The sequence below is a fragment of the Barbus barbus genome, assembly GCF_936440315.1.
Source record: "Barbus barbus genome assembly, chromosome: 40".
In the NCBI taxonomy this organism is placed as follows: Eukaryota; Metazoa; Chordata; class Actinopteri; order Cypriniformes; family Cyprinidae; genus Barbus; species Barbus barbus.
This window is the reverse complement of record NC_136718.1, coordinates 8727267-8753802: the sequence shown is the minus strand read 5'-3', so window position 1 is coordinate 8753802 and position 26536 is coordinate 8727267. Positions and strand designations below refer to the sequence as shown.

Sequence of the window (26536 nt, the reverse complement as noted above, 5' to 3'; positions counted from 1 at the left end):
GCTTTAGCACTCCAGAATTTCTGTTATTTAGGAAAGAAAATATAACTTCTCTCATATTGTAATTCTGTAATAATTGGTTGCTCATCTCAAAATTACATTTTCACCCACCTATTACTAAAACAGTGCATTTTTGATCATCAAAACTTATTAAATTATTCTTTATTAAACCAAACCATTATGACTGCATTGTCTAAATGCCTAATCAAATTGAACTAAGAACATCTCTAGCATATTAATAAGTCTAATAAGTTCCCTCATGTCACTATCATTAAATGTTATATGATATCATTAGTTTATCGTTGTGAGTGTACACAGATTTACCCATAATGCAGTGTGTAGATCTTGTTGTCACAAAACCTGTGAATGTACTGTAGCACTTTGACATTCATGAATACTAGAGGCTTGTAGCTGCAACATGGTGCCTGGAGCAAACTAATACAAGCCTTGCGAGTGCTAGAACATAGATAAGGCACAGAGACAACTCTTGAACAAATAACCGAACTAATAAGCAAAGGCTAAATGTTAATTAATAATGTGAATACAGAACAATCACAAGTATAACAAACAGCTTAAAGGGATCATTCGCACACAAAAAATAAGCCTTCTGTCATTATTTACTCACCCTCGTGTTGTTCCAAATGTCTTTCTTTTTTCTTTGAATCACAAAAGGTGAAATATTTGGCTTGCTTCTCATAAAATTCTCATATGAATTTGTAAAAGGTGACATAGCATACAAGTTGTATGGACCACATTTATGATATTTTTATAGCTCTTTCATGACCTCAAAAATTTAAATTAACCGGAAATGTACTGATCCTCAGGTCATCCAAGATGTAGATGAGTTTGTTTTTTCCTCAGAACAGATTTGGATAAATTTAGCATTACATCACTTTCTCACCAATGAATGCTCTGCAGTGAATGGGTGCCGTCAGAATGAGAGTCCAAACAGCTGATAAAAACATCACAATAAGTAATCCACACCACTCCAGTTCATCAGTTAATGCTGTGTAAAGAGCTGAGAGTTTGCAATAAACAAATCCATCTGTAAGATGTTTTTAACATCTTCCTCTATCTATAAGATTGCTTTCTCCAGTGAAAATGTTGTCTGGTCTGAATCAGGAAAGAAATATGCACATTTTGGACAGAAGTGATGGTGAAAAAGTTAAAATGTCATAATGATGGATTTGTTTCTTAGTGGTTTTTCAGTTTACAAGATGGACTGGATTACTTGTAGATTTTTGTGATGTTTTATCAGCTGTTTGGACTCTCATTCTGACGGCACCCATTCATTGCAGAGGATCCATTGATGAGAAAGTGATGTAATGCTAAATTTCTCCAAATCTGTTTTGATTAAGAAACAAACTTATCTACATCTTGGATGAGTGTAAGTGAATTTTCATTTTTGAGTGAACTATTACTTTAAAAGGCCTCTCTCTCCATTCATTGTAATTGCATGGGAACATTCTTTAAAATCACACTTTGTGTCCCACAGCCAATTAAAGTCACATGACAACAACATGAGGGTGTGTAAATAATTTTTGGGTGAACTAATCCTTCAATTAATGATGTGATAACTACAAAATCACAAGTTTAACAAACAATAGCTTAGTAAGATGTAAAAGGATGTTAACTACTTTGGCATGTACATGGAAGTAAGGCATTTCTTCTGACGGATCAATGAGAAGATGAAATCTTAGTGCAGTAACACGACTCATCCCTCCTCGTACACCAATACGCTTCAAAAACCTTCGGTTGAAACCTTGTTAGGGTCTCGGATCACTTGCAAGGACACAATGATACACAGTACATAACACATGAACATGAAATCTGACCACCGTGACACTGACGTTTTCCCGTTACGCTCCTTGAAGGCCTCGCCGGGCATTGCTTCAGATAACTATGGAGAGATAGATCGATAATATCTCTTCAAAAGTGTTTTGGTGCACCTCTCCAACCATTCCACAGCAAGGAAGAGTACAGGCAATCAAACCGGTCAGAGGATGTTCGAACCTTCGGACCATTAACACAAAGCCGGTCTCAGTGTCGATAACGCGATGATAGAAAGCAAGGAGACGGGGATGGTGTTGGGTCGCCAGGCTCTGGACCCTCGTACGCTCATACCTGGAACATGGAGAACAGGACTTTAAGGCGCTGAAGCTTATTAACTTGTAATTGATGAATAAAAATAGACTGGGAGTAATATAAGAGCAATAAAAGGAAGGCATCTTTGGGAATTGAAGGATGAAATTATAGCTTTATAAGTGTTTAGCTCTTCATCTGGTGGTGGACAGTCTTGTGCTCTAAGCAGATTTGCATTGACTTCCAGTAGGCATTCACTGTGCAGCTTGTCCAGTTTAATTGACTAACTAATTAATAGTAAAGCAGGTTAGAAAACCTTGCAATTAGCACATCTAATAATTTCCTACAGTGACAACTGAAAACTGAAAGTAACATTTTCCCTTCTGTTGATTTAAATGAGCGTTATGAAAGCAAAGTAATTATTTTAATTGAAAAAAATGTAGAATAGTTTAATCCAAAAATGAAAAGTTGCTGAATATTTACTCACTATTATACACTGTAAAAAAGTCCCATAAAAATAAAATGGTTAAATGACTGGCTGCCAAACAAAAAACGTAAAAATGAAAGTAAAATATTGTGTTGTTTTTGCACTTTATTATTTCAATTAAGATATTTTACAGTAATTTTACGTTTTTTGTTTGGCAGCCGTAGCTGACAGTCATTTGACGTGTTTTATTTTTCCTCTACAGTGCACCATCCAAGATGCAGATGAGTTTGTTTCTTCACCTGAACAGATTTGGAAAAATTTAGTATTACATCACTTGTTTACCAATGGATGCCCTGCAGTGAATGGGTGCCGTCAGAATGAGAGTCCAAACAGCTGATAAAAACATCACAATAATCCACAAGTAATCCACACATCTCCAGTCCATTAATTAAAGATTTGTGAAGAGAAATGCTTTGTGTTTGTAATAAAAAAATCCATAATTAATGAATTTTTAATTTCAAGCCGTTGCTTGTAACTAAAATACGGTTCCTTTATACATAATCTTGCTTTCTCCAGTGAAAAAATTGTCTAGTCTGAAACAGGAGAGAAATACGCACAGGATCAAACACCATTTACAAGCAAAAACAGTCCAAAACAGACGATTGTGGATTGCTTGTGGATTATTGTGATGTTTTTATCAGCTGTTTGGACTCTCAACCTGATGGCACCCATTCACTGCAGACGATCCATTGGTGATCAAGTGATACAATGCTAAATATCTGTTTCAGTGAAGAAACAAGCTAATCTACATCAGTTTTTGGGTGAACACAACTGTGTACAACTGTTCATAAGTTTGGGGTATAAACAATTCTTTAATTTAGGAAGTATCTTATGCTCAACAATTATTTATTTGATCAAAATTTGAGTAAAAACTGTTGCATTTTCACTGAGGTCCAGCAGATGCTCACTGAGCAGTTTTTTTAAATGACTAATTAATCCTAAAGCAATTTGGAAAACCTTGCTATTGGCACAGCTAATAATTTCCAACATTAACAAAGAAAAATAGTCAAGGCTTTTTCTTGAGACACAAAATGTGAACAATAAGCCACAGAGAAAAGTTGTCCCTTGCAGTTGCATCAGCCTGTGACGTTGTATCCATGGGGGAGCGGAGACCAACGGGCAGAGATAGATGGCGAGAGCTTGGGCTAGTTAATAAAGATCAGACTGCTTAGCCCAGTGGAGAATAAAAGGCGTACAAGGAGGACACATCAAATCAGTGAGAACTCATTTAGAGAGGCACATTAAACTCTGTGGGCTGCAGTAAAAGAGCGTCTATGCTGCAAACTGCACCTGCGCTGTTCACTCAGGGGAACAGGAGGAGAACATTATGAGGTCAACTGTGCATTGTTTATTTTATAGGGGCCTGTGTGTTTAATATCCCTTTGGCATTGAATATTTATCTTTTACATCACAGCCTTTGAAAGAGGAGGGCAGTGGATGAGCTTTGCACACGCCCGCAGGTTTAACTCACCTACGGAAATGTAATATTGTGTAAGGATGCAGACGTGAAATAAATGAGCTGAATATAAACAACTGATAAAATCGAATTCATAAATCACTCATTTTTCTAAAGTAACAATGTCCAACAGAAACACCATGGTAGCATTTATTTTGGCCTCCCTTGAGCTTGTTACATTGTCTTAAAGGTCCTGAAGGGTAATCAGCAAATATGAGCAGTGATTTCACAGCACTGTGATTGGCTCATTACCCTCTCAGTGTCATTCCCCCTTATCATTGTTCACAACCGAATCACAAGAACAAATGGACGGAATAAACATTGAGTTAACTATTCAGCCACAGTGGAAGATATGCGAATGAGGTGAGCTGAGTCTGATTTTTAGTTTTTGAGTGAAACAGGATATTTGATTAGAAAAATGTGGGGCAGGACTTAATTTGATTCATCAGGAATTTAAAATAATCGTTTCCTCCTGTTATATATTTTTAAGTGTAATTTATTTCTGTCATTTAAAGCTGAAGTTTCAGAAATCATTCTAATAAACTTATATGCTGAAATATTTCTTAGAAAGAAGAAATTTGTATTAATTTATTATTATTATCAATGTTCTGAAAACAGTTCTATCATGACATCTCTCTGAAGATACGGTAATGGATATGACAGTGTTAATGTATTGGGTCTTCGCAGAATAGATCTGCTACGCTGCTGCTGCTGAATTGCTGCTGGTGTTGGTTATTGCTGTAGTTGTAGATTATTGCTGCTGCAAGTACAGGAACTTGCTACTGCCAATGCATACGGCGATACGGTGCTGTGAGTATTTAAGACATACTGCTGCTGCACAAATAGCATATAAAATAACCCACAGCAGATCTATACAGGTGGAGCTGGGGAGGTGGAGGGTTTCAGAGGAACTCTGAAAGCATGCTGCAAACTGCTCTAGTGAATACTAACCAACCATTTAAATATAAAGCAGTAAATTAATTGGCTGCATATGAAACATTTGTGCCAAGTAGATTAATGCTGTGAATATCATCAGTTACGTTAAGACCCATCAATCCGCGCCATCTAGAGTTTCATGAAAAAACTAGGCTTTTGTGCTGCTTAATTATTTTGTGGAAACTATGATCATTTTTTTCAGGATATTTTTATGAACAATGTTCAAACGAACAGTATTTATTAGATTTTTTTTTTATTATTATTGCTTGCTAAATTAAACTACACATTATTGTTATGCACCCCAATCCTTTGAACAATAGTGTACACTGGACTAAAACAAACTTATTTCAGGAGACCACTACACACAAATGCATCAAATTTAAAAAAGTGTGTTCTTACTAAGTTTATGTATGTTGATGGGTTCGGTTGGCATCCCTTCTCCTCCGTCACTCATCGCTCGTATCTGAATGATGTAATCATCATCTGCAGGTAGCGTGAGCTCCACTGAGGTCAGATTTGTTGTTATTGTGTTAATTTCTTTATGCCGGTTCCTTCTGTAAGACACCTGGAGAGAAAAAATGAGAGAGGTGTTAACAACCACTTAGATTTATTCCGCACAAGCTATTTTAGTCGATAACGGAAGTAAAATCAAATTATCATACACTGTGGGGAACTGTAGTGTTTATTAGCACACGTGGTGTTTTTGCCATACTGTACAGCACATATTTTGTAGATCTGCGGTATAAATTAGTTTTATTTTTAATTTCCGTTAGCACTAAGGTGGGTAATCGTCCAACAAGAGAAATAATATAAGCACTTTAATGTAGTTGTTTCCTAAATGCTCACTGGCATAGAACAAGCTAATATGATTATGTGAAAATAACACCCTACAGTTTGGCTTTGAGGCTTACATTGCTGGGAAGCACTTACCTGATACCCGGTAACATCTGACTCCATCTCCAGAGAAATGACAGGCTCCCAATGAACAGTGAGCTTAGAGCCAATCAGATTCCACTCCACGTTCAAAGGTGGCTGCCCGGGTGCTGAGAGGAAACACCACTATTAGTTACTGTACACGTGACGACATCAGAAAGCCAGGAGAGGTGTCTTGCTGTCTGTTTGTTCATAATTTCATAATGTATTACACTAAACGGATAGTTCTAGAACTAGAAAAGGCATTTCAAACGTGTATGACATTCTTTTCCTCTGTGGAACACAAAAGGAAACATTTAGTAGAATGTTCACACAGCTCTTTTCCAAACACGATAAAATAGTCCATATGCTTTGGATGTTATATCCCTATCTTTTGAGGTCATATGAATATATAGTATGCAAGGACTACTTGGGTACTTTTGCTGGTCACTGTATTCTTTCACTATAAATTTTTTTCCCTACGGAGATTTGAAATAATGACTGTGATTAAATGCTGACAGAATCTTATAACCTTATAACCAAAAATTCATTAAATCTTTCTCTTTCTTTACTTTTCCTTACTCAAAAGTGATAGTAAAATACATTTATAATGTTACAAAAATTTCCATTTCAAATAAATACTTCCATTAATGTGACACTGAAGACAGGAGTAATGGTTGATGAAAATTCAGCTTTTCCATCACAGTAATAAATGGCATTTGAAAAAATGAAAACATATTAAAATTGAAAACAGTTTTATTTTTCCACAATACTACAGATTTTTACTGTATTTTTGATCAAATAAATGAAGCCTTGGTAAAAAATTATGTAAAAAAAACTAACAGTAATAACAGTAGACTATATCAAATGACAGGTGTCTTTATCCTATTTAAATATTAAAAAGGACAATTCTACTTTTTTTTTTTTTTACAAAGTGTGAATATTAAAATTAGACAAAAACAACAACGAATAATTAGTTTTATATACCTGCAGAGGCAATGCCTAAATAAACTGAGAATTTTAAACTGAGAAGCATATACTTACGGGACTTCTTGGTGGTCACATTGATGATGGGAGAAAGAGGGCCAGTTCCTGCTGTGTTGAAAGCGCTCACTGTCAGGAAATACTGAGTGTATCCTCTCAGACCGCTGATGTTAACCTTGTTCTGATTGGCAGACACTCTGACTTTGCCCATGGTCTCAGGTTTTGTATCGTCCTCCCAGTACACCACCTGATTTCAAGAGCAATGGAGAGAAAGCACAGCTTGTGGGATCTAAAGCCTCGCGGATATAATGCTACGGTGCCATTATGTTCAGTGCAGGCGAATTATTATACAGGAGTATTTCACTTTTTCCACACAGTGGGTTTGGGGTGACATGGATGAAGAGTTTCACAGGGGAATGTGTAATGTGTTCTCTGTGTCCTTAAAAAGGATAAAGAAAAGCCATTTCGCCCATGCGGCAGAGAGGGCCTCCTATGCATACGGTAAGAACAGGGTACCCTATTCTTATTTTCAAATGGAGCGTTTCCATGGGTACGAGGGAACTTTGAGGTGCAGCGTGGGAGATGACAGGCTCTGACAGAACCCACGGTGCATTTCAAAACTGGACAGAGAGTAATTTCCATTTAGAAGAAGGGACGCACCTCATAGCCCAACACTCTTTCTGAGGAAGCGCTGAGAATGTGCCAGCTCACTTCAATTTCAGTGGCAGAAATGCTTCTGGCCCACATGCCGTCTGGAATGCCACTGGGCTCTGAGAGGAAAGATAAAAAGAGCAAAAGATGAATACATAAAGACAGAAAAGAAGCAAAGAGATGAGAACAAAGGAGAGGAAAAGAAATAAGGAAATATGAGAAAAGAAGAGCCAAAATAAGATGAATAAGAGAAAATTGAGAGAATTGAAATGAAACAAAATGAGACAACGAGAAGATGAAAATGTGACTGAAAGAATAGAGATAAGAAGAGGATGCAGTGAAGAGATACAAATGAGACAAAACTATGAGAAGAGATGAGATTAAACGAGAGAAGGCAGAAAAGACGAGAGAAGAGAAGAACTAGGATGGAACAAGGAGAGAAGAAGATACACAGAGAAAACAAGAAGATAAAGAGAAGAGATGAGATAAAATAATCCAAGACAAGAGGAAGAAAGAGGATACAACGAAGAGACAAACTTGAAACAGGTGAGATGAGACAAAAAGAGCGAAGATGATGAGAAAAGACAAGACAAAGAGAAATTGAGAGATTAGAGAAAATAAAAAGACAAGAACTAGGATGCAAAGTGAAGAAGTTGAAATGAGACTGAAAGGAAAGAGAAGAGAACAGAAAAGACAAGAAGAGAAAAACTGAGAAGATGAAACAAGATGAGAAATGAGAGAAGATGAGAAAAAAAAGAAGAGATTTAGAGAAGGGAAGAGACTAAAGGAGATGAGAAGAGAAGAACTAGGATGCAACAAAGAGAAAAGCCGATACAAGATTGAAATGAAAGAGACAAGGCAAGAAAAGAAGATGAAATGAAATAACACTGAAAGAGAAGAGATTAGATGAGACAGGATGAGAAAAGACAAGACTATGAGGAGAGAAGACCAAAATGTGACAAGATTGAAAGACGTACCAAGACCAGACTGAAAGAGAATGAGAAGATGAGATAAGAAAAGAGACTGAAAGGAAAGAGAAGAAAAGAGAAGAGACAGGAAGACAAAAAATGAAATGATGAAACAAGGTAAAACTGAAAGACAAGAGACGAGATAAAACAATGAAAAAACAGGATGAGAAGAGACACAACTACGAGGAGAGAAGACCAAAAAGAGACAGAAAATGAGATTGAAAGAGAATAGACAATGGAAGAATGTAAATGAGACTAAACTAAATGTGAAGAGATGAAATAAAACAAAAAAAGATGAGGAAAAAAGACGAGATCAGGAGAACGGAAGACACAAGAAGAGAAGAATAAGAGACAAGACAAGACTAGAAGAGAAGAGACAAGATGAGGAAAAAAAAAGAAAAGCATAATCATCAGTGCACAAACTAGAGGCTGATGAAAAAATTATTTATAAATGACTGATGCAAAATCTTTTGTCTCTAAAATGGTAAATTACTAGCCTTTATTTTAATAGGATAGTTGAGTGACATAAAGGAAAATTATCTGTACAGGAATTCAATTAATGCGGTAGCTTCCTGACACACCGCTGTCTGCCCGTCACTACACACTGTAATAACTCATCTCAAACCGATCCTAACTAGCTGAAAGATTCCCACACTGCCGCGCATGAGATTCCAGCGCTAAAACCACCTGACATTTACAAAACAACATCACGTACCGCCATTATAGTACATGCTTGACTTTGTAGTTACTATAAAAAGAAAATTGCATTAAGTATTCTTGGACATTTAGCAAAAATATGTCCTGTTAAAAAAGGGAAAATTACTGCTAAAAGAACAGGGAACTGCATGCAGCAGTGTTGGAGAAACCCATAAAATGACATAACATTATATAATCTAAATCTATATCCTACAGTATCCTGCTTTTTTGACCATTTGTTATAAAATGAGCTGTGTTCTTTCAGTGCTGCACATAATAAAGTGCTGGTGGTAAAGGAATCAATTCCAGCCTGTTCTTTGAATGTTTTATGCACTTTACAATAGATTAATAAATACATAGCGAAAAGAAAAATCCATTGAAAACACTAAATGACTGAAAAGGTAAGCTTTTGAGCACTGCTCATAATGCGATTGACAGTCTCACCATTCTCAGCCGAGAACACAATGGTAACAGGGCTGAACGGTCCCTGGCCTTTGGTGTTGTAGGCACCCACTTTGACGCTAAATGGAGAAAAGGGCGGGATGCTCTCGTTTCGGTACACGTAACGGGACTGGGATGGTATGGAGGTGACAGCGTGCGTCCAGTTGACCTCCCCCAGCGGCCGGAAAGCAATGATGTAGCCGAAACCATCTCCATTTTGCAGGTCTTCAGGCACAGGCTGGGAGGGAAACAAGAAACTATAGTGATGTTAAAACATACAGACCAGATCCAGCCTCAGGTTCACACCCAGCGCCTTTCCAAATCCCACACAGTTTTCGCAAAGTGATGCAACCTCTTGAGAGCACAAATGAATCGCTTTCTAATATAAAACCAAATTTGAATTGAATGCCATTATGGGAGTAAAGGGCCCAGATGGAAAACAGGCTTGGCTTTGACTGAGGTAATAAACATCCCCATTCAATTCCATTTAATTAGCCAAAACTATTACCTCGCACAGAGGGAGTGATAATATAGACAGATGACTTACCTCCCATGTTATTACTAGCTCTGACTTGGAGCCACCCCCACCTCCGACATCGGAGGGGGCCGTGTCAGGAACTGCGTACAGAAAAACAAAGAAAAAGCAGCCATGTTTTCAGTACAGCGGATAGATGCAGCCCCTGCCTTCCTCATTGTTTCTTTGCTTTTTCTTTTACTCAAAGCCTCATTATCAAGTATCAAATGAAACAAAGCTCTGGTCCCTTAGCAACTGCTTTTAAAAGATTCTGTGGGCAGCGTCTCAGTTAACTGGCTTTGTTTCTAGTGAATTTCACCATTTGCCAAGAGTCTCTCAAAAATAATGCTCGAAGAATTCGTTCTATAATATACAAAGAGGCACTTGAGCACCAAAATTGTATCGGATGTATTGGATGTTTGAAGAATATGGGCACTTGAGCATTAGTGGATTCAACCTCAGACAGCACGCCCACGGGCCGCCTACAGTCACTCACTGACCATCTGATGCATACCGCACACGAAACTGGATTGCGCTTTCTTGATCTGGCAAGCTCTGTTCTGATTGGCTGACTAATTTGATGGGCATTTTGCATACCTTTTGAGGATGAAATTATCACTGGACTTGCCAGAGTTTGCCATGATTAAATCAGATCAAGAGTACGCAGAGCAGTTCTGTCTGTGTAATAGTCTGTTTTTAATACTTTTGGAAAGTCAGAAATTCTGATCTTGGAGTAATTTTGCTTCTGACCACTTCTTTGTTAATCGGGTCAGAAAGAAAATAGCAAGCAAAAATAAGTTAACAAAAGATGTTTTGATTGTGTGTTTTGATAATGTACATCACAATAATTAAACTATTTTAATCAAAGCACACTAAAATATGATGAGAAAAAATAACAGTGTAAGATATTAACAATGCTTTTTTTCCCAAGGAAGAAAAATTTAGAAATTCACTGACAGTCAATAGAGCTTGCAGAAGCTGAATGAACACTGGTAAAGTACGGTATGGTTCGGTATGGTTTCGGTACAGCAGGAGGAAAAAAAAAATATATATAAAATTGCTTTTTTTTTTTTTTTTTTTTTAAATTAAACAGTGGTTTACTGAACAAATGGCTCTTTCTTTAAATACATTCAATTATAAATAATATTTTCTTAGGGATACAAATCTACTCAGCTCATGCTCTAAATTATAGGGAACCCTACATCACTTAAATGTACTTAAATGTAATTATTTTTATTTTAATTATCTATTTATTTTTAAATATAATAATCAACACAACATAAAAAAAAGTTTTATGCAAACATGCAAATTGCACATAACGCAGTTTTTAAATTAACTTCTAAATTTTAAAATTTCTATTTGTTGTTTAAATATATTAATTTACACTGTGATAACTTGTGTCATAACAGATTTATTTAAACATACATTAAATAATTAAAACATCAGTAACCGGTAAAATAAAATATAATGAGTATATCATCTAATATTTCGCGAAAAATGCTCTTCTCTAGATTACATTTCTCTAGTGAACTAATGAGCTGTGGACCTGACATTTTAATTGACATTTATTGTTTGAATTTACTGAAAAAAGTGACATTTTAAACAAAATTAACAGTTTGAAAGTTGAGACTTTGTTTCTTATCAAAACAGGATGATTCCAATGACGTTCCACTCGTGCAGTAGTTAAATAAATGCTGTATTTGTGCGGTACCGAACCGAAAAGTTTCGGTGCGAATATGTGTAGTGATCCACCCATATTATCTAGTGATAATATTTTACTATATTACTATTTTTACTATATTCTCAATCACATACACAGCCTTGGTGAGCATAAGAGAATTATTTCAAAAACATTAAAAACCTGAATGACCCCAAACTTTTGAATGTCAGTGTAAAAATAAATTTATGAACTGTATTAGATATAATTGTTTCACTTGCATTTGTTAAATGTTGGTATGTTTAATTTAATTTAATATATAAAATGTTTGAATGTTTGCAGCAATTTTGTTCTCTCTCAAGTTAAATGTAATTTTTATAGCCTAAAAATAAATCTAATTAAAAATGCTTAAAATGAATGACTATTACATGGCAAAAAGACAATTTAAATTAGACATTTTCTGAATTGACTTTCAGTTAAAAATTGTGTATAAATAAGACTGTTGGTGACTCACCTGCATCTTCAGTTCTTGTTTTAAGAGAAGCGGGACTCGGTTCCCCCACGCCGACGCTGTTTCTGGCCAGCACTCTGAACTCATACTCCACCCATGCGTTCAGATCCACCACCGTTGCTGTCAAGGTGTTCCCATCAATCACCTCCGGGACTGAGAGCAAACAAAAAAGCCACGGTTTAACCGAAAATACCTGGATTACACGGTGGCGCCATGAAAGTCAACAACACAAGCCCAATTTTGAGCCAATGTTTACAGTAAGCCAGAAATGTCACAAAACATAAAAAAATGTTCTATTCCACATCTCTGTCTGGGTGGGATGTTATTTGAATGAATTTGGATTCGAGCAAGAGACCAGATTAAGTCGTTTTGCGTTAGTACTTAGAGGCCCTTATATGTACGCAATGTGAGCATAAGCTTTCTTAAAAGCACATGAGACGTGCTATGGTAATTTCAGTCTCTCGCTGAATTGATGCTCCGCTTGACTAGCTTTAGCTAATCCTGTATTGTTACCCGTGTTCACCGCTTGCCAGCCCACTGTGAAAGCTGTCTTGGCCTGGATGATATAGCTTGTGATGGGGCTGCCATTATCCTGGCCAGGTCTCCAAGAAAGCTGAGCCGTGCTGTCTGTGATCTCCTCCACTGTTACACCATCTGGAGCTCCTGGGGGACCTGATTCAATCAGACAATTAGCAGTGAATTAGCAATTAGAAATGAAGTTACCTTCACTGACATCTAACCTTGCTCACCCCCTGCCAGGAAGCTCTCCGCTTATCGCCCCACTAAGCTGTGATATAAGGCCAGTCTCTAAAAAGTGTTATTACATTTTAAGCTGTTGCTTTTGTGGGAATACTAGATCTCTTTGAGAATCATAGGAAAGCTTTTCAGAGGCTTGAGCTGTTTTCTTTTTCTGTTTTCTAAAATCTGCAAGCAGGCCTTCCTCTGCACATCTTTAATTGGTTCCTCCAATTATAAATGTGTAGAGCGCTGTCTACCTTTGTCAAAATCACACTCCTTTGGGGAAAAATATAAAGAAATGGGGCATAATGTTTAGTGGTTTTGTCAACACAGGTCATTGTGTCACTCGTAGCATCAATAATAAGATCAGACTGTGTTTGTTTCTCATCTAAAAGGGACTTGAAGATAAAACATGAGGACAAATTGTGAATTTGTTTCTTCATATTTGGTTTTGGCGGTTTAATGCAATGAGTTTGCATGCATCTTTGGCTAGACTAACATTTACATAATTAATTTTAAACCAAGGACCCCCTCTGTGCATAATATTCAAATGCCAGACACTCCTAGTTTCTGTAAATTAAACTGCCAGACGTTTTAGGAGCTGAATGTTCTTCGGGATTCCCAATGCCTTTTCCAGTTCCTTAACCTTTATCCAGTAAATAATGATTTGTAAGAATACTTCTTACTCACAGTTTCTACCTGATAATATATTTTACATCTGGGCAGAACTAGAAAAATGTATATTCACTGAAAATGGCTGTTGAGTTTTGAGACTGCATTAATTTATATGACTTTTCTAGATGTAGAAATCATACATTTATAATTTGACTCCCCATCTATAGAGCACAGCAGCTGTGACGTCAAAACCTGGAAGACTAATTCATCTTGGGTTCGCTCAACATTCTCCTATGAGTTTTTAATAATGGTGGTAAAATAAGGTCTGTTGTAAATATAACTTGACTATACTTGTTTTGTTACTTGTGAAGCGCACACCCCAAACATTATTATGTAGTTACTTATTACATTATTACAAACACAAATGTTTTTTAAAAATAGATATAACTGCTTCAATATTCACATTATCAGTATAGGTGTGTGTAATGTAGATCGAAACGTCCAAGTATTGTCAATTTTTGTTTAACACAGACCTTGTTTTACTCACAAATTAAAAAAACAAACAAAAAAACATTATAAAACCCATAGGAAAATCTTGTTGGAACCCATAGTAAACTAGTTTTTCTATTCAGATTTTTCAAGACAACGGGAGTGAATTAAAATAACAAATATCTTGACTTTTAGTTGTTTTAGCTGATTTTAATGCTTGTTATTAAAAAAAACAAACATTTTAAGTTATCTTGAAGCCCTCTTGGAGGTTTGCTGATACCCTCTAGTGGATCCCGGCCCCTGTTTGAGAAGCATGCAGATCCTTATAAAAGTGATTTTATTTGGCCACTACAGCCAGTTTTGTGCTTGCTGAGCGCTAATTTTATACCCTGCTTCTACACTGTTATAAAGCATTATTATAGACTCTGGAAGTAAAAGTTGGCAAGTCAATCTAATTTCAATTGAAAGATATTGATCCCGCTAAATCTCATTTGTACCCTTTGATAAAAAGCTTTGATATGTTCCTCTAATTACCTCTAATGGAACATGTAATAACAGATCAATTAAACAGACAGATCAATTTACTTGGCAAAGCAAGCAAAGCATTTGAGTGTCCTTCTATCAGGTTTTCCTTCCAAATCCAAACCCTGCATTTGAAGCTCCCCCAGATGCCTGGCCGTCGCTCTCTTACCTTTCACGATTAAAATAGCCGCCGCTGATAAACTCTCGACATCCGTGTCGACGACACAGACGTACTTTCCGGCATGTTTCAGCTGTATATTCCGTATCATCAAATCTCCAGATGTACTCTAGAGATATAAACACACACATACGCATTACAATCCACTCTGTCAACTGGGGCTTTAAAGCGACAGGAAGATGTGTGAGTTGTTTGCTATATTTGCCGGCAAGTGATTCAGTAAGTGTAGACACCCTGCTGGGTTTGGGAATGAAAATGTGGCCCAACTCCACAGCTAATGGATGACTTTTGGAAAAGGCTGTTCGCTGCTACGTTTGAAACATCCATCATGGATAAACATTCCCTCTGGCCAAGCCTTAGGCTCCTTCAGCACTGCACAGAATCCAGCTACCAAACTCACTCACTAATTGGCTAATTAGAGCTTAATCACATTTAAGAGGTAGTATGATTGGATTCAGAGTGCCGAAACCCTGAGATACGAAACCGTACAAGTGATGAATACTAAATCCACACGTGACAATTAAACACCTTTGTTAATCTAATAAAGATGAAGAAAGTTGTTCATAAGAGTAGAGGTGAACTTTAAAAGCGCTTTGTCAAGGGAACAGATGAAGTACTGTTAAAACAGGTGAAGTAATAAAGATATTTTGAATTATATTCATCATGATACATGTAATTAACAAGTAAAAACAGCATCAGAATCCTCATATAGTATAAAGTTAGATTCATAACGAGGACCTTAATTATTGTAAATTACAAACCCGATTCCAAAAAAGTTGGGACACTGTACAAATTACGAATAAAAAAGGAATGCAATAATTTACAAATCTCATAAACTTATATTTTATTCACAATAGAATATAGATAACATATCAAATGTTGAAAGTGAGACATTTTGAAATGTCATGCCAAATATTGGCTCATTTTGGATTTCATGAGAGCTACACATTCCAAAAAAGTTGGGACAGGTAGCAATAAGAGGCCGGAAAAGTTAAATGTACATATAAGGAACAGCTGGAGGACCAATTTGCAACTTATTAGGTCAATTGGCAACATGATTGGGTATAAAAAGAGCCTCTCAGAGTGGCAGTGTCTCTCAGAAGTCAAGATGGCAAGAGGATCACCAATTCCCCCAATGCTGCGGCGAAAAATAGTGGAGCAATATCAGAAAGGAGTTTCTCAGAGTAAAATTGCAAAGAGTTTGAAGTAATCATCATCTACAGTGCATAATATCATCCAAAGATTCAGAGAATCTGGAATAATCTCTGTGCGTAAGGGTCAAGGCCGGAAAACCATACTGGATGCCCGTGATCGTCGGGCCCTTAGAGGGCACTGCATCACATACAGGAATGCCACTGTAATGGAAATCACAACATGGGCTCAGGAATACTTCCAGAAAACATTGTCGGTGAACACAATCCACCGCGCCATTCGCTGTTGCCGGCTAAAACTCTATAGGTAAAAAAAGAAGCCATATCTAAACATGATCCAATGCCAGACCACATACTGCATCAATTACAACATCATGGCTGCGTAGAAGGAGGATCCGGGTACTGAAATGGCCAGCCTGCAGTCCAGATCTTTCACCCATAGAAAACATTTGGCGCATCATAAAGAGGAAGACAGTTGAGCAACTAGAAGCCTGTATTAGACAAGAATGGGACAACATTCCTATTCCTAAACTTGAGCAACTTGTCTCCTCAGTCCCCAGACGTTTGCAGACTGTTATAAAAAGAAGAGGGGATGCCACACAGTGGTAAACATGGCCTTGTCCCAACTTTTTTGAGATGTGTTGATGCCATGAAATTTAAAATAAACTTATTTTTCCCTTAAAATGATAAATTTTCTCAGTTTAAACATTTGATATGTCATCTATGTTGTATTCTGAATAAAATATTGAAATTTGAAACTTCCACATCATTGCATTCTGTTTTTATTCACAATTTGTACAGTGTCCCAACTTTTTTGGAATCGGGTTTGTACTTTCTGATAAACTAACTTTTATTCTTAATATGAAAATTAGGACTCTCAACTGATTAAAACTTGGAATCATATTAAATGATAGGTTGATTAATTGCATGCATCAATATATGCTGAGAAAATAATCCAATTTAATTCAAAGACCGAAAGCACTGAATAGACAATTTTTAAAAGAACAGACAACTTTGAAAAACTCAAGACTCCAGCATTTTGTTTCACACCATTGCTCTCCATTTAGATGATTTTTAACATAAGCATTTATGTATGCATTAAATTAACATTCTATAATGAAAGCCCTAATATGAAATTATATTTGCATGACTTGCACTACTGTTCTGTAAGATTAAAAAAAATAGGAATACTTTCACTTAAAGTAGCAAGGATACATTCTATTGATCAACAGAACCATTAAAGACATTTACATTGTTACAAAATATTTCTATTTAAAATATATGGTATTCTAAGAAACTTTCTATTCCTTAAAGGAATTTATTCCACAATTTCCATAAAAATTGTTTTCAACATAGGAAATGTTTCTTGAGCAGCAAATCAGCATATTAAAGTGATTTCTGAAGGATCATGTGACACTGAAGACTGGAGTAATGACGCTGAAAATTCAGCTTTGCATCACAGGAATAAATCACATTTTTAAATATATTAACATAGAAATCAGCTATTTTTAATTAGAATAAAATTCCATATTTATACTGTATTTTTGATCAAATATATGCAGCCTTGGTGAGCATAAGGTATAGCACATAATGTATTAAATTAGGTGATCAAATGAAGTTAATGAAAAAAGTCTCAGGGAATACTTTTCATGTGATCTTTCAGTGCAAAAACTCACCTACTTCACAACCAGCATCACGTTTGTGGGTGATTTTATGATGTTACCTGATTTGCATAATTCTCTTAATCAGTCGCTAAAACCATGCAGACAGCAGATCCAAATAAACAGCACTATCAGTGGGTGCATTTAATTCTTACTTGATTCACCCATCTGTCAAAAATCTTCAGTTTGCTAAAACGGATCCTTTATTGCCATTATTTATAGACACTGATTCGCCTGGATGTTGATATTGTCTGTGCAGCACTGAAGTCTTTGGCACGGACAACTTCACTAAAAAGCGCTTAGATTTCGAATCAATTAAATTACACGAGATAAGATGTATGCTCTTATATGAGGGGGAGATTGTGGTTGGCAAACAAGAGGTAAATCTGCGATTTCAGCAGTAAGGACATTAGGCTACAAATTTAGTTTCATTATGGAAATGAATTCATCCAAGCTGTGAACTTCAATGCTGATAATCCCACAAGACGGGTGGCATCGGAGAATTCATAAGTACTGGAATATAATTACTGATAAGAATCACTGGCTTAAATGAAGATGAGAGCTCTTCCTATGTGTGTGTCCCAAATGTTGAAAACCTTCACATTTTCTGTTCACATTTATGATGGAATTACCATAATTATATAGAAGTCAAAATTAATTTGATTTTACTGTTGCTTTCCACAGAAAACAAACTCATTTAATTCTCTAAAATATGCAACCTTATTTGAAAAAGAAGTCATCTTTTTGATGGCTTTGGGGTGGTGATTAATGAATCTGTTTAAGGATTGCTCAGCTGAGTCATGCACATCCAATATTGACCAGTCAGTCCTCATTAGGGCATTCTCTCAGTCTTTAAAGTCATTACTATTTCTAGAAAGGCGTCATTACATCCCAGAGAAAAGCAATCTGAGATGAGATCTGACCATTCAAAAGCCATATGAGGATATTACACTTGAGATCCGTAAAGGCAAAACTTTGATGGATTGATTTTTATTCTGTGAAGAGGAGGGAAAAGAGCTCAAAGTGAATGTAGTGGGCTGCTAAGCAGTGGAAGGAACAGCTAAAAACCTCAAAAAGAGTGATGAATTGATCCCTGCCAAGTCTTCCACATTTTAACAGTAGGTCTGGCTCAGACAATAATAGCATTATACAGCAACTACCGGATCTACTTCTTCAGAAGCTGACATTTGTTGAAATAAGTACACTCAATTTATTCATTGTAAGAGCTGTACGGTACCAAGGTTATATAAAGGCACACTCAGCATTTTTACTCATTAGAAAGGGTTTACACAAAGAAATGCATAGTACTTTTTTTTAATAAATCTGTTTAAAATCATTTGTACTCACATACATTATGATGCAGACTCCAGTCATATGATCAGCCAAATAATTTTAAGGTCCAATTATTGCTATTAACCAACCATTAGTACAAATTTGCCTCAATAAACTCCTAATTTGCTGCTTATTAATAGTTATTAAGGTAGTTGTTAAGTTTAGGTATTGGGGGATTAGGGATGTAGAATATGGTCATGAAGAATATGTGCTTTATAAGTACTAATAAACAGCCAATATGTTAATAACAGGCATGATAATAAGCAACTACTTAATAGAGAACTGGTCCCTACTAAAGTGTGTCCAAAGTTATTAATTGTAATTAAATTATTTCAACAGATCAACTGTCGTATTTGCAATTTCCAACATAATAAAAAAAATAATGGGGGGATTTTCTTTAACACCACTGCTTGGTGAAGATGAAATGCTAGATATTTATTGAAAATCTTTTCACAGTTCTATGACATATAGAACAGAATATAGACAGAAAGAATATCCAACAACATATGACTTACCCCACCCACATGCTCATAATGTTGGTCTAGTTTATTGAAGAGCTGCCCATTGAAGGCCCAGGAGAATGAAACATCCAGAGCAGGGTCACAGGAGATCTGGCAGGGCAGTATGATGCTCTCCCCAACAATGATCTCCATGTCCACTGGACCCTGGGTAATTTGTGTGGGATCTGCTCCAAATCACACATAAGCTTGATTCATTTAAATGTAAATATATACATACAGTCTATATGAATTCTAAACCACAGAATTAAAAGAGCCATATTTTTAACCAGAAAAACACAACATTTGTGCAAAACCTGAAATCAATGCTCCAGGTACAAAAGCCAGACCAACCGACTGTAAAATTTAGAGCAAAAATAAAATATTTGAAAATCGGAAGCAGACAAAAGGTAGGAGACTGTGTCCTTATCAATGAATGGACTACTAATCCCATGATGAAGCACCACGATGTATTTCCACAGACTGTTACAGAGGCAGTTAAACAACCTTGGAGCTCACGGTAGGTCTGTCTTGAAAGGTTTATACAATATCACTAAAAAACAATTTCTCTAAGGAGCAAATGAATGGGATTTTTACTTCTATCCACTAGGTAGGACACTGCAGATTTATCTACTGTATAAGGAAAAAAAAAAAAAAAGAAAGGAAACTTTTTTTTTAAAAAATTCTATTCACTTGATGTGACCCCTTTCATGACACCAATGTTTTTACAAATGCCCAGTTGCTTAATGCAGAATTTCAGATTCATATTCAAATCTGCTGGCGTGGAATCTGCTGTAAAAGACTGCGATGTAGTAATCTCAACACAACCCAGAGTGCAAATGCAGCATTCTACATTTTTATCTCTAAATTGTGCACGCTCAACCTATAACCTACACCCTCACACACTCCATTAGTGTAATCCAGGGTAATTGCAATGCCATAAGCGGAGCGTGAAAATGGGTAATTACAACAACACACAAAAAGCCACTGTATCCCATCCCTGTTGAGTTGAGCTGAAAGAGAAAAAAAACCCTGCCAGTTGGAGAGCTGAACCGCTCAACCCATCGCATTACACTAGAGGAGCATGTAAGCCCCAGAAAGCAATCAAACAACTTTACTTTCAGAATGCATTATAAAAACAGAATGAACTGCATGAAACAGAAATCCTCTAATTGGCAGAACACCTTTGTATATACTCCTCTGGATGAATCTATTTGTTGCTTTTGCTGCTTTTGTTCTGCTATTGTAAGTCGCTTTGGATAAATGCACCTGCTAAATGCATAAATATAAATGTTGTTCTGGGGTACCTATCAGGTCAAGATAGCATATTTCACTCAAAAAATAAATAAATAAAATTCTCATTTACTTAACCTTGTGTTTTCCCAAACTTATAAAAATCAAAATCAATGGGGTCCAACAGTTTCAAGCTCCAAAATGGACATAAAGGTAGCATAAAAGTAATCCATACAACATCAGTGGATTCATGTTTAAAGCTTTCTCATGTGATCAGATAAATTAAAGATAAATTCATGTATACAGTCCAAATCAAATATGGCATCACTTCAGTGTTATTTTAGTATCACTGAGATACTTATATAGCTTTTTTTTTTGTAACATATTTTGAATTAGGTTTTATTTTAGTATTTGCTTTTTTGTTTTAATTGTTGTTTATATTTTGGTAGTTTTGTTGTGTTTTTATTATTATTATTTTTTAAATATGTCTACAGTTTTTATATATTTTTCAGTTTATTTATTGTTGCTTTAGAAACTAGCTGAAGGAAAATATGTTTTTGTTTTGTATACAGATGAAGTTTTTTGTATGCAGATGATTTTATTTCAGTTAACTTTGATTTGATTTTAAGTAAGTTTTTATGGTTTTAGTTTTAGTTAATTATATTAACCCTGCATCACATTAATAACATGAAATCTCATTGGTTCTTACATGTCATGTGACTGAACATAATGATGTCAAAACACAAAAAAACTGCGAGTTTTGATGTTATTCACACCTTTCCATATTATTAGTTTTTTCTTTGGAAATATCATAAACGCTACCTTAATGTCCTTTTTGGAGCTTGAAACTGATAGACCCCATTGACTTCTATTGTATGAACAAAAACAGCTGAGACATTCTTTAAAATATCTTTGTGTTCCACAGAAGAAAGAATAATTTGCAACAACATCATGTAGAGTAAATGAGAGAATTTTCATTTTTGGATTAAGAAGAAGCTGTCATGATTTTGATTAATTGTGCAGCCGTATCAAGCACACAATTTCCTGTGAAGCCTCCAGATTTTGGAGAATAATCACCACTTCCCACACAACATTCCCACAGCTGAACGACAATCTAAGATAACTTCCATCAGCAGGAAAAGCAAAGAGGAAGCTCAGAGCGTAATACTGTTACAGTAATCCATACCTGTGACCAGCAGTCTTCCTGTAGTGCTGGCTGCACCAAACTGGTTTCTAGCCAAGCAAGCGTAGTTTCCCCCGTCCATCTTGGTCACATTTGTAATTCTAAGTGTTCCATCAGGGAGTAAAGTTAACCTAAAGGATAGAAGCACAATCCTCTCAAATCAAATTTAAACTTGGTTAACTCATAATGGAGCTAGATTCCGAGTACAAATGTGTTTTATCTTTCGGGAACACTAGAAATGTAGTAAGAAGAACATAATGTGTTTCTATACAATGGCACATAAATCTCTGTACATTGGACACTCTCCATGGCTCGGTGCATGCAGCTGTCCGAGAGCCAATGAAGCTGAAGAGTGTGCGTTCACACGAAACAGTCTTTCAAACGTAAAGCCAACGAGCTATAACAGCGGGCTGCATTGCTCAATCTACCACACCATCATTTGAATTAGACTACCTTCCAACCCTTCATGACCATTTCTACAATTTTAACATACTCTTTAACAGGCTCTTAAGAAATACAAACCTTATTTTCTCACGTACATGTGAAGTGCCTATAATTTGAAGCACTTTCAATTTCATTTACAGTAATTGTTATTTACCCGTAACTGCAATCTTTGACTCTTTAACGCTTTAAAACTCTGTATAACAAGCCTCTTACACTGTTGTTGGTGTTTTGTCTTGGCTTTGTGGGTGATTTGTTTTTGCATCCTTGCTCAAGAAAATTACTAAGTTCTTTAAAAAAGTATTACTGAAACCAAAATTAGCATTATATACAACCAAAAACTGCGTAGTAAAGTTAATATATACTAAAGCAATGATATTTTGATAAAATGTTACAACCATCTCCGTAATGGTGAATTTTTGTATCTTGTAATAAATACAAAATTATCCTCAAGGCTTTCTCAGTGTAAAAATGTAATGGTACTATTAGTGATGGCATATAGATGTATAGTAGTGTTTGATTTATGGAAAAAGGCCTTATATAACAACAGCTATTCACAATATATCATCCAGAGTACCAGATAGCAAATGCTGGTAACCCAGTACTGGAATGTTAATGTTGTAATGCACAATTCCCCGGCAATGCGCTTACAGTTAAATTGGACTTGGGACATCTCACCGAATGCTCTCAAAACAAACAACCGTAACTTAATGCAAATCTATTGTTTTCCCACAGTAGTTCTGCACCCTTGACAGGATTCTACCAATACTATTTAATCCAACTTCATTATAAAAAGAGCCAAGCTTGTGATCCGCCGTGCTTCCTCAAGTGGCCTCCTACCAGGAATCATTTCATACTTGACAGACTCAACCCAAAATGCCGAGCGACCTCCTGCCGGCCCGGCCTAATGGCCTGCTTCATAATTCATGAGTGTTATGGTCAGTGAGCTACCACAATTGGCAATGCAGCTTCCTTTTGATAACTGTTCAGTTGCAGGCTGTGCACAGATAGTGTGAACATAGCAGGGCTGCTGGGGTGAAGCCTTGAATGAATAGATGGTCAGAAAGAAGGAATAAGAGGAATTAAGGACAAGAATACAAAGAAAAGAGAGAAAAAAGATTGTATCTGTACCTCTCTGTGCTCTGCACCGGTTCGTTGCCTTTCCTCCACATGCTGATGGCTGTGGGAAAAGCCTGCGGCCTGCACTCCATGGTGACTGTGCTGCCCGTCTTGGCTTTAAGCAGAGCTCTGAGAGGGCTTCTGGAAAAGTCTGGGGGCGAGGCTGTGGAAAAACACAGGGCAGAGAGAGTCAAACTGCCGCCTCAGGCACGGATGCCCTGCGTGCATTACTGTAAACGGACAGCAGTATTCTGTTTGTGTTTGTGTGTGTTGCTGATGTAGGACCACTTTAGCATTTTCTCTTAAAGGAACAGTTCGATGCAAATTCTGGAGGGACTTCACTTGCATGCTATCTGTTGTTTTAGCACTTTACAAAAGGAATTATGCACATCAGGTAAGAAAATTAGCAATGAATGCAATTTGCGCAGTGCAGCACCCCATCGTGCGGGTGGTTCTGAGCACTAGGTTGTGCAAGATGCGGTTCACTACTGTAATCTGACCAGTCTTTATTGAGACCATCAGAGAAAAAAAAAGCATACTTTTGGGACATATATATATATATATATATATATATATATATATATATATATACATACACTCACCTAAAGGATTATTAGGAACACCATACTAATACTGTGTTTGACCCCCTTTCGCCTTCAGAACTGCCTTAATTCTACGTGGCATTGATTCAACAAGGTGCTGAAAGCATTCTTTAGAAATGTTGGCCCATATTGATAGGATAGCATCTTGCAGTTGATGGAGATTTGTGGGATGCACATCCAGGGCACGAAGCTCCCGTTCCACCACATCCCAAAGATGCTCTATTGGGTTGAGATCTGGTGACTGTGGGGGCCATTTTAGTACAGTGAACTCATTGTCATGTTCAAGAAACCAATTTGAAATGATTCGAGCTTTGTGACATGGTGCATTATCCTGCTGGAAGTAGCCATCAGAGGATGGGTACATGGTGGTCATAAAGGGATGGACATGGTCAGAAACAAAGCTCAGGTAGGCCGTGGCATTTAAACGATGCCCAATTGGCACTAAGGGGCCTAAAGTGTGCCAAGAAAACATCCCCCACACCATTACACCACCACCACCAGCCTGCACAGTGGTAACAAGGCATGATGGATCCATGTTCTCATTCTGTTTACACCAAATTCTGACTCTACCATCTGAATGTCTCAACAGAAATCGAGACTCATCAGACCAGGCAACATTTTTCCAGTCTTCAACCGTCCAATTTTGGTGAGCTCGTGCAAATTGTAGCCTCTTTTTCCTATTTGTAGTGGAGATGAGTGGTACCCGGTGGGGTCTTCTGCTGTTGTAGCCCATCCGCCTCAAGGTTGTGCATGTTGTGGCTTCACAAATGCTTTGCTGCATACCTCGGTTGTATCGAGTGGTTATTTCAGTCAAAGTTGCTCTTCTATCAGCTTGAATCAGTCGGCCCATTCTCCTCTGACCTCTAGCATCAACAAGGCATTTTCGCCCACAGGACTGCCGCATACTGGATGTTTTTCCCTTTTCACACCATTCTTTGTAAACCCTAGAAATGGTTGTGCGTGAAAATCCCAGTAACTGAGCAGATTGTGAAATACTCAGACCTGCCCGTCTGGCACCAACAACCATGCCACGCTCAAAATTGCTTAAATCACCTTTCTTTCCCATTCTGACATTCAGTTTGGAGTTCAGGAGATTGTCTTGACCAGGACCACACCCCTAAATGCATTGAAGCAACTGCCATGTGATTGGTTGATTAGATAATTGCATTAATGAGAAATTGAACAGGTGTTCCTAATAATCCTTTAGGTGAGTGTATATATAGGCTTACTCATATATACATATTCATATATACACATATAACAAAAAGAAAACAAGTCGATAGAATAGAAAAAGAATAGAGAAAGCTAGTGTATTTTGTATTAATGTGTCTTCTTGAAGTGGTATTCAATGAATGTGCTTTTAACTGAGCTAATTTGTGTATTTGATGTATCTGACATATTAAAACAGTTTAACAAATTAATAAATATTAACTCTTTTCTGCATTCATAATAATAAGAAATATTAGATGAGCAACACATTTTTGAATGAAAATTCAGTTTCTGCATCACAGAAAACAAATTACATTGTAAAATATATGAAAAAAGAAAAACATTATTTTACATTGTAATAATATTTCACAATATTCCTGTTTTACTGTAATATTGATCCAGTACTGTGCAGGTTAAACCTCACTCCCCAACCTCAAGTGGCGCTCTAGCGACTGACACTAGAGGCCGTGGCCTTTAGCCTCCTTGTTAAAGCGTCCACCTCCCACGCCGGAGACCGTGGTTGAAATCGGAGTAGGACCGCGACACTTGGTAAGTATAAGCGATTTCTTTCTAAACCAAAAAAAAAAAAAAAAATCTTACCGACCCCAAACTTCTGAAATTATTTCATTTTAATTTTTCTGTCCTTCTATATAAAGTTTTTCTTTGTCTCTAAAAAAAATAACGACAACAACATTCAAGTCATTTTTGAATAAACTATCCCTTTAAAAACGTTTAGTATAAAACCCTAAACATGTTTAAGGATGACTGATATTACACAGTCAGATGACACCAGTGTTTATATAATTTGCCCAGCTTTTAAAGTAGCCCTTATATGAAAGACATTTTCCAATAATGATGACGCAATGCTAAAAGACCAGCACTAATTGGGTCTAATGTGTCTCCTCTGCCGAGAAGCAGCATTTATCCAATGCTGCGAATGGGAAAGCTGCTTATGCACTGTCATAGCGAACACGCTGTGGCCTAAAGCATTGTTAAATAGCATCTCTATTACCTAATTAGCCCGTGGAAGGTTGCTGGCTCCTACACAAACATCATTAGACAAGAGCAGTGAAGGAATTGGCTGCAGTCAGAAAGCACAGGTGTCCTTAATGACCTCTACCCACTTTCCACCATTTCTCTCTCTCCATCTCTCCCTCTCTGTATGAACCGATGACAAAGATCTTTCTCTGGTCTTTGTCACTGCCTACTCAAAGGTTTTTCAACCAGTGAACCCCTCAGTTGTGGCTTTGTCATGTTGTCAACAGAGCGGCCAC

At 36.8% G+C, this 26536-nt stretch overlaps 1 protein-coding gene across 1 annotated transcript in view; it reads right to left on the bottom strand.

Annotated features, from left to right (window-relative positions):
- Nucleotides 1-2020: 2020 nt before the first annotated feature.
- LOC306859629 (contactin-3-like) overlaps nucleotides 2021-26536 on the bottom strand; it is a gene marked incomplete at both ends in the record, with an annotated part of 54572 nt that continues 30056 nt past the window's right edge. The window contains 13 exons of the mRNA XM_079400747.1: nucleotides 2021-2121; nucleotides 5358-5523; nucleotides 5889-6001; nucleotides 6915-7101; nucleotides 7515-7624; nucleotides 9614-9848; nucleotides 10158-10228; nucleotides 12296-12445; nucleotides 12806-12964; nucleotides 14826-14943; nucleotides 19494-19663; nucleotides 21895-22022; nucleotides 23464-23614. Coding sequence (XP_079256873.1) covers nucleotides 2021-2121; nucleotides 5358-5523; nucleotides 5889-6001; nucleotides 6915-7101; nucleotides 7515-7624; nucleotides 9614-9848; nucleotides 10158-10228; nucleotides 12296-12445; nucleotides 12806-12964; nucleotides 14826-14943; nucleotides 19494-19663; nucleotides 21895-22022; nucleotides 23464-23614 — 1859 coding nt within the window. The remainder of the gene's footprint in view (nucleotides 2122-5357; nucleotides 5524-5888; nucleotides 6002-6914; nucleotides 7102-7514; nucleotides 7625-9613; nucleotides 9849-10157; nucleotides 10229-12295; nucleotides 12446-12805; nucleotides 12965-14825; nucleotides 14944-19493; nucleotides 19664-21894; nucleotides 22023-23463; nucleotides 23615-26536) is intronic.